At 39.7% G+C, this 15,980-nt stretch overlaps 1 protein-coding gene across 1 annotated transcript in view; it reads right to left on the bottom strand.

Moving 5' to 3' along the window:
* LOC137320437 (cadherin-related family member 2-like) overlaps positions 1 to 15,980 on the bottom strand; it is a 97,361-nt gene that overhangs the window by 4,719 nt on the left and 76,662 nt on the right. The window contains exons 24-28 of the mRNA XM_067982132.1: positions 15,572 to 15,652; positions 11,708 to 11,773; positions 4,013 to 4,073; positions 3,768 to 3,895; positions 1,060 to 1,173 (exon numbers count right to left, since the gene is read on the bottom strand). Of these exons, the coding sequence (XP_067838233.1) occupies positions 1,060 to 1,173; positions 3,768 to 3,895; positions 4,013 to 4,073; positions 11,708 to 11,773; positions 15,572 to 15,652 (450 nt within the window). The remainder of the gene's footprint in view (positions 1 to 1,059; positions 1,174 to 3,767; positions 3,896 to 4,012; positions 4,074 to 11,707; positions 11,774 to 15,571; positions 15,653 to 15,980) is intronic.

The raw sequence follows: 15,980 nt of genomic DNA, 5'->3' as shown, positions 1-15,980 counted from the left end.
TTTTTTTTCCAACATCAAAAGCCCACTGCTCACTATTTCTGTCTATTAATCTATAGATGGAAAATCATGAGCAGTTTACCTGCAGTTTTACAACGAGCCAGTTTTTGCTGGAGCTGGGCATCTCCGTGGTGTGCCTCATTAGTTAGCCTTGCTTGTGCATGTTTAGGTTTCAAAAATTTTTGCCCGCAAAGTTGCTGGAAGTGCAAACTGATAATGGCGCGGCAAGGGCAACAGTGTATCTGGGACCTTGGTGAACGAAGGGACAAACAGTGTATTTCCTTATACTGGGATATGGTGATCAGGCGGGAAAGTGGAGATGAGGCAGAAGATCAGCCATGATCTTATTGAATGACATAGCAGGCTCGAGGGACCGTATGGCCTACTCCTGTTCCTAGTTCTATGTTCTTATGTTCTTAACCAATGAGATTTAAGGATTGAGAAATAAACTGAAAAGGAAGTGTAAATTAGAGAGGGTGAATTTAATGTCAAATCAGGTACCGAGAGAGAGAAATAAAGAGAGGGAAAGAAAGATTGGATTAAGAGAGAGAAAGAAAGTAAAAAAGACAGTAAGAAAAGTAAGAAAGAAAATGTAAAAAATTAAGATTTGACATTTTTAAAATCTCCTAAAACAATTCACAACTGGAAGGAATGAGACTCCATGCTTATAATTGTTCACTTTCTAGGCAAGAGAGGTTGATTGGTAGTCATTAACAATTATCACCTCATTAAAAGGATACTTACTCTGTTAATTACTAGATTAAACTTTCTGTGGCGAGTTTAACGGGCAATTAATGTGCAAATGTAGCAACTTCATGAAAATCACGAAGCTAACGGCGCAAAATAGGAACTTTTGATTCGCAATTAATCGGGTATCTCTTCCTCGCTACACGTTGCTGGTCGATTTGCGCATTAATAACGGCATGCGTCGTTCAGATGCCGTTATTTTTTCAGCAAAATCTGGCCCATTAAGCTGTTCCTTGCTTGCAAGGACTTGCCAATAGTATGGGGTCTCAGAATATTTTCCCCATAAAATCAATTAAATGAATTTTTTTACTTTACCCTTCGGAAGTATGCATGTTTGTTCCAGGTACATCAAAAATACTGGGATTACTTTTCGCAGAGGTTAGAACTGTGACACTCATTGCTGAAGCTGCTTTCAATTTGCGTTGATACCTAAAAAAAATGCTGAAATTATGTTTTTGCGGATGTATAATTTACTTTATTAACCATACAAAACTGGTCCTCATGAGGTTACTGAATAGCTACAAAACAATTTATTTAAATTCTGATTTTGAATCAAATTGCATTTGTATTGTTTTTGTTAAAACAGCATGGTTTTATAATGTTTAACATATACAGCCTGTACTATAATGAGCTCATTTTCAAGTGCAATAAATATTTACATAGTGGCTGCCTGCCAGTCAGACTCTGGTCTATTTGGGTAATTTTGTTAGCTGCCAGTCAGGCTGTTAGATGGAGTGCCAAAAATAGGCAATAAAATTCCTCCTGGACAGAATGCTGAAATAACGCCCCCCGCAGGCAGACTGCAGAGCAGCTTCAAAAGGATTCCTAGATAATTCCATGACCCAACCCAGGCAGCTGCCCGCAACCCACTCCCTATAGAGGACAATGCAGTGACATAAAGAAAAAGATGTGTAAAAATGGGGAGAAGCGATGGCCGAACATAGGAAAGTACTGGACCAAAAAGGACTATGCTGTCCATTCGGCCAGTCACAAAACTAATGACTATCAACCGCTCACCCCCTCGAATATCTATCCTAGTCTCCCTTAAATGCCTACTCACTATCTGCTTCCACTGCTTCAATGGGCAGTCCATTATACAAGTCTAAATTGTTTGTGTTACTTTCCTTCTTTAAGCTTGAGTCTGTGTCCCCTGGTTCTAGAGTTTGTGACATTCTCAGCCTACTGCTGAAAAATGTTTTAAAAGAGTGATCAGAGGGCCAAAGAGAGACCTGGAAAAAAGCATAGCTACAGATGCAAATCATCACAGTATGATGTTCTTCCAGTACTTCAACAGTAAGAGGACAGTCAGAAAAGAGGCGAGAACCATAAAAGGTGCAAACAGGCTCAAAGCAAAGGATGAGCCAGAATTTTAGACATTCTGAATGATTATTTCTCCAAATATTCACAAGAAAAGACTCGAGCAACTTGAGCTCTCCAAACAGAGTTAACCCAGTTGAAATTAATGGGGTAGATTTTGTCTTTGTGCGACTTCAATGGAAAAACAAATCGGGAGAGATGTGAAACGAGCTGCTGATTCGGTTTCACTGGTTTTACACTATCGCACAAAGTCAAAATCTACCCCAATTACTTTGATATACCTGAGATAGGTGCTAGGCAGGTCAAACAGGCCCAAAAACTGTAAATCCGTAGGGATTGATGGTATTTAGATCAGAGTGCTTAAGCAGTTAGGAAGGAGATTTATGAAGCATTCATGATCATCAAGAGTGAGTCACTGGACACTGGAGAGGTACCAATAGATTGGAGATGGGCTAATGTGCTGCCCTTCTTCAAAAAGAGTAACAAATTAGGTACTGGCAACCACAGACCTATCGGTTTTACATCAATCCTGTGTAAAATAATGGAATCAGTTGTCTGGTGTGAACTTGAAAAATATTTGTAAAATAATAACGGTCAACATTGATTCAGAAGAGGAAGATCCTGCCTGACCAACCCACTTGACTTCTTTGAGGAAGTGACATCTCAAGTGGACTTTGGAAAGCCCTACAACGTGTTCTGCTTAGACTTCCAGATACATTTGACAAAGTTCCACATGAAAGGCTGTGATTTAAACTAAAGTTGTGGGATTCAGAGTAATTCTTGGGTGCAGATAATAAATCGACTGAAAGTTAGGAAACAATGGAGTTACATCAGGTTGGTGGGGATGGGGGATACTGAGTGGAATGCCCCAGGACTCAGTGTGCGCACCACTACTGTTTATAATTTACATCAGTGAATTGGACTCAGAAACTTAATTCAAATGGGTCACATTTGCAGCTAATAACAAACTAGGGGGTAATTTTGACTTTATGCAATAGTGTAAAACAGGTGATAGCGAATCAACAGTCTGTTTTATATCTCTCATGATTTTTATTTCCATTGATGCTATTAGGACCTCAATTTGCATATTCAAGGCACCTAACGTCTCTTTTGGGCGGGCATCCTGCACACCTAGAAGTTACTGGCTTCAAATTCGGCACCCGGCACACTTCCGGGGAAGATCGGGGTCAGAAGATTGCAACCAGAAATTGATCCTTCAACGTTGATTTTATGCCCAAAAAAACTGGCGCAACAATGTTGAATTTCCCTCCCCCCCCTCACTGTCTAGGGTCACACATAAAGGTTGGCCACTTGGGTAAGGTACTGGAGGGCAGCCAGTGCCAGTAAAACCATACCCCAACTCGACTCAATGTAACAACTCAATGAGAGGAGGGAGAAAACTGAAGGATAGCTACCCTTAAAGTAATCACAATTGTGTCCCCCTCCCCCTTTTATAAAGAACAGGCTTGGAAATTACTGCGAGCAATGTTATTGTATGAATGCTTGAGTCATCCATATCAAATATCTCTCTCTGCTGTTTTAGTGGAGATGTTAAATGGGTTAAACCTCTATTAAAATGGAAGAAAGGATTTTTGCACAAAGGAATTAAGCATTCGTAGGATGACATCGCTCACTAATTTCCAGGCTATAATTTAGTCCTGGTTCACTAACCTCCCCATACCCATGAATTGGTTATAGTAACTAACCGTTGTCTAATACACATAGGGACAAATGCAGCCAAAGCAATTGAAATTATGTTGGCAGCTGCTAATACAAAAATCACTCTGTGTAAGAAAACGTTGTTGTCAGATTGCAGATGCGAGGAGAAAGAATCCTGAAATAAAGCAGAAACCAAATTATTCTCCAATTCTATTAGCAGTCCTATAAATACAATAGTTTACATCATAGCATAATGAGAAATAAAGACCAATTCAAATATAAATTCACTTACCACAGTTATCAAACCTATGTCAATAAGTCTGGAAAGAGCAGAAACATTTTGTTCTATTTCTCTAAAAATAAAGATACTTTGGTTATTCTCAGGAACATGGAATGTATCTGTTGATTTATATTAATTTTTGCAATTTAACAAAACTTATCAGAGATTGTAAAGACTAAAAAATTAAAAATTCTGAAAATGATTTTCAGATTTAAAAGAATAGTGCAATGAGCCAAGATTATATGATTTCTTCTGTCATTTTATGTACTGTACTGGTACACAAGCTTTTAAGTAATTCAGCCATAGAGCTTCTAAGTTAATTACATCACAAAGGCATGTTTATGCAACAGACATTCCTTACTAGTGTGAGAAGCCATTATCCCAGACCTCAATGAGAGCTTTTTGTGAGACATAAACATGTCACATCTCCTCATATTTGTGTGAGACACCTTGATGGATAATCTGGGAACGCTTCGCCAACTCAAAGATGCCCCCAGGACACTGGGATGTTTATTAAATAAGTTTTGACACCAAATGGAACCCTTCCCTTTTGACAAATGAGTTACTCAGACTGCTGGGGATGATTCGTAGAAAAGGGGCGAGCTATTCTGGTACATGTGTCACGCAGATTGGTTACATGTAGGGAATGGGTTTCACTTTGAAATTAAGGTAAAAATAGAGGGTTTAGCACCCCTCCAGTCAGTAATGGGAGATGCTCTTTTCCTTTATTTCTTAATGCTAAAGGGATCAAGGGATATGGGGAAAAAGCGGGAACAGGGTACTGAGTTAGATGATCAGCCATGATCATTTTGAATGGCGGAGCAGGCCCGAAGGGCCGAATGGCCTACTCTTGCTCCTATTTTCTATATTTCTATGTTTATTAGAAGTAGTTTCTTGTAGAGGCCGTAATAGAAGCAGAGTCTTTCTTTGTCTTTCTTAGACTGTCTTAGCTTCTCTTGGAAGTTAGAAGAAGATTCTCTTTGTCTTCTTCTGGACGAGTCTTTGCCTAGCAGATGAGAAAGGTACCATTAAAAGTTAAATTGTGGCTACAATCACCAGTATGTCAATTAACTGTTCCAGCGTCTCAGATCAAGAAAGATGAGAGGCAAGACAGTTAGCTCAGATATCATTGCTCTTGCGTAAGGTGGGTTCAGCTGGTACCAAAGATCCAAGTGGAAGAGATAACCCTCCCACCTAAGGGGATACATCAACTTGACACTCCAGGAGCTAACATCTGTGTCCCAGGGAAGGAAGGTTATCGACTCAACCGCACCATTCATAAGGACAAAGAAAGAAGAAGAAAGACTTGCATTTATATAGCGCCATTCACAACCTCAGGATGACCCAAAGTGCTTTATGGCCAATGAAGTAATTTTTGAAGTGTAGTCACTGCTGTAATGTAGTAAACACAGCAGCTAGTTTGCGCACAGCAAGATCCCACAAACAGCAATGTGGTAATGACCAGATAATCTGTTTTAGTGATGTTGTTTGAGGGATAAATATTGGCCTGGACACCGAAGAGAACTCCACCGCTCTTCTTTGAAATAGTGCCATGGAATCTTTTAAGTCCACCTGAGAGGGCAGATGGGACATTGATTTAACTTCTCATCTGACAAACGGCACCTCCAACAGTGCAGCACTCCCTCAGTACTGCATTAGATTATGTGCTCAAGTCTCTGGAGTGAGACTTGAATCCACAACCTTCTGACTCAAAGGCAAAGAGTGCTACCAGCTGAGCCACGTATAAGCCCTGGAACCTTGCTAATCATGCACAGAGACCCTGAGCTTTTCAATAGGCTGGCTATCTAATGCTGTTATGTAGGGATTTAACCCTAAAATAACCTCACAAATTGCAATAATCTCAGAGTCTGATTGCTGCTATAATTAATACTCAGCGGTCCATTAATGTTGATTTACAGTGAGACAGTGAATTGCCTGTATAAACTCTGTTGCTCATTTGTTAAGTAATTGTCCATTAATGATTTGTTATTCAAACTGCTAGATAACTTTGACAACATCCATTTGTATCTATTAACTGCTTGAACACTGGGGCCGAGAGGTTCCTCCATGGGCACAACCCAGAAGTTGCACCCAAAAATGCGTCCAGTGTCAATATTGCCGATATCAAGTTACACCCAAGCATCCTTCCAATCTCATTAGAATATGCCCGAACTTAAAATGGATGTAAATCAGTGTAAATAATTGGGGCCCAAGGAAAGCACAGAAACCACATCATATATTACTTTAAGTATGAAACTTAAATTTCAACTCATTTAACTATCATTCATTCACATTAGGCACATCATATTTAAGAAACTGCAATCGGGGAAGCTTTTCATTTGTAACATGACTTACACTTATGCGATTAAAAAATGCATTAAAAGAAACAGAAAATACAGAGCCGGTCTCAGTGAGGATAATTTTTTTAAAAACGCCCCAAAAATTGCAATAAATACCAGAAGAATAACTTTCTTTCCTGCTGCACCTGAAAATCTGATCATAATGTGAAGAGATCCTCTGAACAAGTGCAATCGGAAGATACTCGCATCTGAGAGTCGAGGGCATGGTCAGTTTTATGGGCAGAGTTTCATTTGGACGTAAGGTTTGATGAACGGCTGTAAAAGATTGAGGAGACTTGGGAAGTATTGTAGTTATGCACGTAGCTCATTGTGTCCAAAATTCCTCAATCTTTTAAGCCATGTAATTGGTTTGTGCCCAGATTTTTCTCGTCTCTGGGCACAAGTGCAGAGGAAACTCCAGGCCTCAATGTTTAACTTTACATTGTGATCTTGTAGTCAATAAATAGTTGTTAGAGCATGATTCGTGGTCTGGCTTTTTCTTTGATGGTTTGGCAAGAATGGATTAGTTCATTCGCTCAGCTTGAGGGCATCCTGATCAAGTTTTAAGGAAATAATCCAAATTGAATAAATGTAAGGCAGTTTGGCGAGAATCACTTAAGCATCGTTTACTCCGAGACCTACACTGGGAGGTAAATCCAGACGTTCCTAGTGAGGAGTTAAGTGAGGGTGTTAACGATTCGTCTGGTTCCTGGGCATAACTTTGTCAGGATACCAAAACTTATGCCCAGCTGGAAACAAAATTAATCTACACAGAAAAATGTACGCTCAGTTTTTTAGGTCTAAGCTAACTTTTAACGGCGTGGTAAGTATCAATGACTGCCAAACAACCACTCTGGCACTGAAAATTAACTTTTAAAATTGTGGAGTTTCATTTTTTCCAATTTTAATTGTTATACAACATTATTAAAAATAAGTTACATTTTTATTTTTTACTTTTTCTGTCTCTTTTATCTCTGCCGTTTAATTCAATATTTCTTACCCTCTCTTTATTTCGCTTTCTTTAACTGATTTTACATTGAATTTACTGTTGTAGCTTTCACTTCCTAGTTCAGAGCAAATTCCGGGCCAATGTTCTTATAAAGTGGTGAAACTGAATCTAATCAATCTGATAATTGGTGGGCTAACATCAGAGAAAAAGATCATGAAAGCTGCCTGATTGTCATGAAAACCCAATTGGCTCATTAATGTCCTTCAGGGAATGGAACCTGTTACCTCTATCCAGTTTGGCATCACTGGCAGAATACCTACTTTGATTCGGTACAAAAGAAATACCTTTTACAGAACATCAGTATAGTTGTCACTATCTTCCTGGCCCTAGTATATTTTTTAGGACCTCAGATGCCAATGATGAAGCAGAATTCTACATAAATTCAAATTGTCACTTATGCTAGGTCATAGATGGAAGACATCTCTAGATTTCACATCAGATACAAAAGCAGGTATGACTGTATCACAGTCCAATCTTTGTGAAAACATTGCTGACAGACATCTTGTAACCATATGGAAACAAATCTGCTTGTTTTTTTAAAAAAAGATTTCACACAAAAAAGTATCAACCTAATGTTACAAACCAAACAGTGCTTGATCCAACTTTGAAAATCTTTTGCTAACTGTACACTTCATTATGACAGATCTTTATTTTAACAGGTTAACCAGTTTCACCACATGACTTTAATGAGATTTAGTCCAGTCATAACAAACTGCAGAGCATTTACAGACTAGCACCATCACAGTTTCCAAGAAAGGCTCCAGTAAGTGCAGAATTGTAAAATGGAGTAGAACAGGTTGCTCTCGAAGCTTGTTGTGCAGGAGTGAAATTGGAAGAGGTCAAACACAGGTAAGATGAAACCTCAACAGTACAAAGTACTTCACCAACTACATAAGTTTGAATGTAGTGCTGGCCTGATATTAAGCAAACGTCTGGCACAATGTCATCACTAAGTACACATCATCATCTTAGGAGTCTAGTAAAGTTCAGAGATTTGTCGAAGTATTTTCTAATGAGATCTTGATGGTTGTGTGCCCTGGTTTTAAAGTAGAAAATAAGCCAGCTCCAATGACAGGTGATAGTAATATCTGCCAACCTTCCACATTTCAGACTGCACCTTAACCTACAGATTACTTATGCTGTTTTTAACTGTTATGTTGAACTCCTGCAAGCCCCATAACCAGTATATTGGGTGTTGACCATTTTAACTTATAAAACAATGATTGGTGTACAAAATTTTGGTCACCAATCATTTTGAAAATATATATATAACAATCATATCTAAACTAAAAATTAATTCCCAACAAATCACTTCCTCTTCATTTAATCTTCCTTGCACATGCACCAGATGTTGCTGTGCTATGCATTAGAATATAAAAAAAGGAAATCTTTTCATAAAGAATTTGTAAGAAAAATATATTTTTTAAAAATGAAGCTCAACCTGCAGCACAACTGCCATCTGCGGTACTCAATACACTAAAAAAATGTGTTTCCTGGACATGGGTGATGCTCGCAAACCCGCATTTATTGTCCATCCTCCCATCACACTGAGAATATGACGTTGGGGCCTTCTTCTTGAACATAGAATTTTGGGGGTCAATTTCCTCACCGATTTTGGTGTACCTACCACGCAGGAATGGTGCCGGTAATTTTTTTTGTGAGGAAATTTGGTGGCCTGTCTGTGGTGGGAATTATGCATCAATTTACCCTGCAAGAAGATAGAGTAAATGAGGGTAAGGCTAGCAGCTGAGGAGTGTGTGCCAAGTGGCATGAGAAAGGCGAAGTAAGAGAGGTGGGGACATAGGCTGTTAAAGTGGAGAAAGGGCTTTTGGGTTGTGCATGCAAATAATTGGTGTCAGGGAAGCTGTGTAGCCATAGTGCAGGATACAGAGTTAAAGCAGCCCTTAATCAGAGTGCATTGTGAAGAGTTACCTGAATTGATGCTTTAAGAAGGTAAAGAGTGTGCTGATGCCCAAAGTGGGCAAAGGAAGAAAAGGGAGTGATTGCCCGCTGTGTTACCTTACCAGCCCTGGTAAGGTTATGGAACCTTTTGCGTCACTGGTCTACAGCCCTGGGGGTGAGGAAGTGTACACTCGGTGCCAAGTTACACTTCTGGGTGATTTGGTAGCACCCATACCCAGCAGTCTGTGCCTCCTGGCTTTAATTTCCTCGAAGAGAGCTTGAAGAGCTGATTCAGTGAAGTTCTGTGCTCTTATTCTCTGACTTGGTGCCATGGTCTGCTGCCCTCCAGGTCCAGGTCATGTCTACAAAGTCATAATTCTGTACAAGTATAATGAAATTATTGCTAAAACATGCAGTGGAGTTAGTAGAGTGAGGTGAAAGAGCCAAGCACTGTTGCTCTCTTACTGTTTGTTCCCCAGTTTAACGCTAACGAGTGCAGGCTGAACAGTGTCTTTAAAGGTTGCATAGAAATGTTCAGATAGTTCAGTTGCTTAATCTATTTTACATGGGTATTACCCCAATGCTTGCACCAATGGGAATGTAAATGAGTGCACCAGGAAATCCACTGTATCTCCCTCTAGAGGCCACCTCTTTTTAAAGAGGCAACAGTGGTGTAACTCATTTCGAGGAAATTCTAGGCAATTGTTTTTACAACTAATTCAGAGGGCATCAAGATCACTCACACAATGGGACTGGAGTCATGTGTAGGTCAGACTGAGGAGGGGTGGTAGGTTCACTTCACTGAAGAACACTGGTGAACCAATTGGGGTTTTACAACAAAACAACGGCTTTTGTGGTCATTTTTTCTAGTGCCAGCCCACAGATTCAGATGTATGGAATTCAATTTCATAACTTGCTGTGGTGAGACTTGATAACTCACCACCATCATACTCACTACCATACTCAAATCAACTTATCTTGCAGATGACATTATAACGACCCTGCAATTACTGAATATGGGGTTTATGTTGAATATCCACTGAAGCCCCAAGGAAATTCTTCCCCATTACCTCCAAAACTCCACCCTCACAAACACGACCCAAAATACCAGGCCAACTCAATCCCATCATCAACCTGCTAAACATCCTAGGATTTTTTCAAATCCATTTCCTTTGCTATTTTTAGTTCGTTTTGCTTTCCACTTCAAGATCACAGTAACGAGAAACACCAAAGCAAGAGTCAGTAGCATAGTTCTATTCCAAAGCAACCAGAGCGCACTGGACAGAGCCCAAACTGGGCCTAATCTTCCAATCTCTCACCTCTGTTTCTATTACTGTGCAAAATCTTGGGAATAAGAATTCCTCTGGTCACTATGTGTATCATAAACATGTTAGTGAAGTTTTCCTCTCAACATTCTTCTGGAGAAATTGTAAACCCATTCTATTAGAACGTCTACAATTTCACTAATAATTGGCAACAGAGGAACCTGCAGAATTGCATTTATGATATTGCAACACATAAGTGACTAAAAGAATTCTTAGTCCCCTGATGTAACCTTAATGAGCATTTAATCTACACTCCATGTCCATTCTCTAACATTAGCCCAATACAAAGAACTTACATTGTCCAATTTCCAAAGTCCAGCTGTTTGTTGGCAGTGTCTTTTCACACAGCTTTCTCACGATATATTGCCTTAAATAGCTTTGTCTATCCAGCTTCCCGTTCTCCTAGCTTTCCTATGTTTACCCTAATGCTTAGCTCTCGTAGTTTCTCCTCTCTGCCCCAATAGTTTCCTTTGAAAACCCTACTCTACCAGTGGGTTCTTCAGAAGTCCTCTTCAGACAAATGCCATTCCCACCACCCACAATATCCTTTATTCAAACTGTTTTTTCCCTCTCCTCATGGCTTCACTCAACCAGGCCTTCTCATCAAATAATAGATTTCCAAGTAAGTGCTGCCTATCATAGGCTGCAAAATAGAATCAAGATCAAGGCTCCTAAATCTTGCTTTATATTTCAATATTATGTTGATTACTGCTTTTTCTCAGAAGTACATAATCACATCATTGGCATGATTACTAACAATGTAAAGATTCACACTAAATTAAAACTACACTGTCCAACAATTGAACACGAGCTTTTATTTGCTTGTCACCCAAAGTAAAATGCATGGCAAATGCTGTTCTGGTACTGCTTGATGGCATAAGGTGATGAAACAAGTGCTTAACTTTTGGTCAAGTAGTTCCTAGTTTTCACCAAAAAGCAAAAACTTGATTTCTTCCCGGTTTGATTGATTTCATGTCTCAGATTTAGGCATGTAACTAACCAGCTGTAATCCTAAAGGGAATTTATGAACCCAAAACTGCTGAAGGCTAATCTCCTTCAAAGAGCTCCATTCTATATGAAGTTGACTTTAATTTCAATAATGGTAATTCTAATTATTAAATGTATAACTTACCCTCTAACTACATCTGGATCTACCGCAGTACCATTGCCATAGATGAAAAACACATCCATAAAGGTCCTTAAACGTTGGGGGGAAAGGGGAGAACAGTGCAAAAAGAGGTTACAAGTTATCGAACATGATAGTAAGGACATGGAACATATGCATCCACGATACAGATCTTTTGTTGCCTGTTTAATCACAAAACATCTGTTTTTCATTGTAGTTCACAGTATAGATCTGGTCACGTCTCATTTTATACATAAAAAGCAGGAAACATGCTTCAATTCATTGGAGTTTTTAACACGAAACAAGAGGCATTTTTACAGCATGTTTGATAGTATCGTAATGTGACTCATGGAAAACTTCACTAATAAGAAAGTTACGTGGGTTAAGTATCTCTCAATGAATCATTCTTTGCCTGAAGCATCTGTCTTACTAATTAATGTGCATGGTGAAACTCCAGTGTGATTTGTGCACAGAGACGCTGGATTTGCAAGCTGTGACCCAGACAGACCCATATTTTGTCATATAACTGATATAAAATAAACGTTCTATAATCTATGCACTTGGCAGTGTGATCGTTTTATGTTCCATTTTGTGGGAAGATGAAAATGACTTTTGTGTCACAATAGGGCCGATCTTCCTCTCCTGGCACTGACTGGGGGCAATGAGTACAGTGCACCAGAAGTGTGCTGCGCATGGAACATGATCACAGAGCCTGAATTTCCTGTTAGACATAATATAAATATTACCAGTGCGTACCAGGCACATGTGCGGGGTGTATTACGGGCCACAGGCCAAAGAGAAGAGGATATCCAGGCTGTCCTGGGATCCTAATTTAGGTGTGGGAGGAATAACTGTGAGTAGTAGAAATGTGAAAGTGTTTTGAATATTGATAATGGGAGTATTGATTTGAAATATTTAAAAATGATCTATGCTATCAAAAAAAGAATGATTTCTATGCGGAGATAGGAAGCCACTTTGAATTGCTGCTCACAAAGTTACTTTTGGCAGGGATTTAACACAGTATTTGCAGCTAGTGTCTTGCCACTCTCTCCTCTTACCTCAATCTGTCAGAACAGTCCACACTCCTTTTCCTCTGGGTCTGGAGGTATCTATATTATGCTATGCAAGTGCATTGGATCAAGAGATAGGGATTAGGTCAACTAATGATGGCGTAGGAGTGGAGGAATAGAATCATAAATGATCCACAAATTTCCATCAGAATGATGGTGGGTGAAAAAGAGGAGTGTGCTGGTTAGACTAGGGTTGCCAACCCTCCAGGATTGCCCCGGGGTCCCCAGCAATTAAAGACCAATCTCCAGGACACTGCTGCGAGCAACCCGGGAGAAAAATCACAAGAGCAATAAAAACTGTGGGTTTTCAAAATATTCTTTGAGCACTTTTGTTTATTAGTTACAAAAATATCGGACATGGGAAAAATGGCTGTTAGACTGACAGTCAAGAATCATCCAATCAAGTAACAAAGAGTCTATTCACTTTCCGATTGATGTGGGAAGGCAGTGCACCACAAGTATGGGCATGATGGGAGACCAATGGCAGGAGTGTGGGGGTAGGGCGGTTGGAGACAAGGGGTCATGTGATGGCACCTCCAGGAATATGTCTAAACAGAGTTGGCAATCCTGGGTTAGACTGAGACGCTTCTCTTTTTATTCCAGGTGGCAGTCAGTGGGAGAGGGGAGTTCCTATTCTGTGATAGGGATTCATTGTTAGTGGCTCAGGAGAGGCCCAGGTGAATGATTTCAGCAGCTGACAGGGAGGAGAACATAAGAACATAAGAAATAGCAGGAGTGGGCCATATGGCCCCTCGAGCCTGCTCCGCCATTCAATAAGATCATGGCTGATCTTCAACCTCAACTCCACTTTCCTGCCTGATCCCCACATCCCTTGATTCCCCGAAAGTCCAAAAATCTATCTCTCTCAGCCTTGAATATATTCAACGACTCAGCATCCACAGCCCTCTGGGGTAAAGAATTCCAAAGATTCACAACCCTCTGAGTGAAGAAATTCCTCCTCATCTCAGTCTTAAATGGCCGACCCCTTATCCTGCGATTATGCCCTCTAGTTCTAGACTTTCCAGCCAGGGAAAACAATCTCTCATCATCTACCCTTTCAAGCTCCCTCATAATCTTATATGTTTCAATTAGATCACCTCTCATTCTTCTAAACTCCAGAGAGTATAGGCCCATTCTACTCAACCTCTCCTCATAGGACAACCCTCTCATCCCAGGAATTAATCTAGTGAACTTTTGTTGCACCGCCTCTAAGGCAAGTATATCCTTCCTTAGATAAGGAGACCAAAACTGTACGTAATACTCCAGGTGAGGTCTCACCAAAGTCCTGTACAATTGTAGTAAGACTCCCTTATTCTTGTACTCCAACCCCCCTGCAATAGAGGCCAACATGCCATTTGCTTTCCTAATTTCCTGCTGTACCTGCATGCTAACTTATTGTGTTTCTTGTACCAAGACACCCAATTCTTTCTGGACACCAACATTTAATAGCTTCTTGCCATTTAAAAAATATTCAGTTTTTCTATTCTTCCTACCAAAGTGAATAACCTCACATTTCCCCACATTATACTCCATCTGCAACCTTCTTGCCCACTCACCTAACCTGTCTATATCCCTTTGCAGATTCTTTGTATCCTCCGCACAGCTTACTTTCTCACCTAGCTTTGTGTCATCAGCAAATTTGGATACACTACACTCGGTCCCTTCATCCAAGTCATTAATATAGATTGTAAATAGCTGAGGCCCAAGCACTGGTCCTTGCGGCACCCCACTAGTTACAACCTGCCAACCTGAAAATGACCCATTTATCCCTACTCTCTGTTTTCTGTCCGTTAACCAATCCTCTATCCATGCTAAGTTGGAGTTGTGGTTATTTCCGCTTGTCTATCTTTAACTAAGCTATATTGTAAAAGGGTGGTGGGGGTGGCGGGAGGAGGAGTGGCACAATACTGAACAGGGTCTCCATCACAAAGTGTAAAATACCAGCAGCGTTCTGCAACAAGTACAGAAACAGCAAAGTCACCTTTTTTCATTCAAAAAGCTAAAAATAAAGTCCATTCTTGACAATACCAGCCTGTTCCTTGAGACGTTAACACCAAAATGGCAGCTCTGGAATCAGTAGCATCAGTTTTTATCTGGGAGCAGTTTGCCCTGATCTGTGCGTAGTGCTATTCAGGGAAATCTATGTACAAAGGCCTCTAACATTTATTTACTTGTATCTTACATTGCTGTGCCCTCTTCAGGACCAGTCAAGTGCTGACACCAGAAAAGCCACTGAGTAAGTTTGCATGCATGCTTTCAGGAGGAAAATGGGAGCAAAGGATTAGCATTCATTTTAACAGCGAATTGCTCCCATTTTTCAGGAGCTATATGGGAGCCGGACAAAAGGAAAATCAGCCCAATTATTTCACTAATGCTCTCTATTTTTATACATTCACCATCCTGACATGGCATTAATGTAACATTAAGCAGTATACTGGTGCTGTTTCATATATAGACTGTCAAACACAATAAATATTTAAATAGAGCACATTTTGAATTAATTCAAAACTGTGTACTAGAAATTCACTCACTTTGATGGAAGTTCTGCGGAAATGGGGCAGGAAAAGCCCCGAGGAAATTCCTGGTGCCAAAGTCTAAAGCTCTAATAAAATGCAAATGTATAACTTCATGCCAATATTTTTAAGGGACAAGCATATCCCAAGTTCAACTAATCCAGACTGGATCAGAATTTGTATTAAAACTGTCCCAATTCAAATTGATGCAGATTTTTCATCCCCACAGAAACCAAATAAAAACATTCTTGACATCTTTTAGAAAACTTTCTTCAGAATCCACCTACCTTTTTAAGTTCGTGTTCTTGATGGCTGGTGAAATTTTTGAGACAATCACATTGGTTCCAGGCACAGTAGCTTCTAAAATACTGCAATGGAACAAACATTGTTCAGATCAACTGGGGAAATACTAATGTTGTACTATAATGGGCTATATTTTTGTGATTTTATAATAAGAACCGTTATGTAATCTGTAAAGGCAAATAAATTATTAACACTTAGAAGATTTAATTTCTCAATAGTCAAAGGAGTTACAATAGACATTTTTATTAAATACAATTACTTGTAAAAACGCAGGTACAAGTCATTAACTAACTTTATATAAGAAAGAACATGTATTTATATAGTGCCTGTCACATCCACAGGATGTCTCAAAGTGTTTCACAGTCAATGAGTCATTGATTTTACATAGACAAA

Source organism: Heptranchias perlo, chromosome 4 (genome assembly GCF_035084215.1).
Source record: "Heptranchias perlo isolate sHepPer1 chromosome 4, sHepPer1.hap1, whole genome shotgun sequence".
In the NCBI taxonomy this organism is placed as follows: Eukaryota; Metazoa; Chordata; class Chondrichthyes; order Hexanchiformes; family Hexanchidae; genus Heptranchias; species Heptranchias perlo.
The sequence above is the reverse complement of the archived record's forward strand: the minus strand, read 5'-3'. Positions and strand labels throughout refer to the sequence as shown.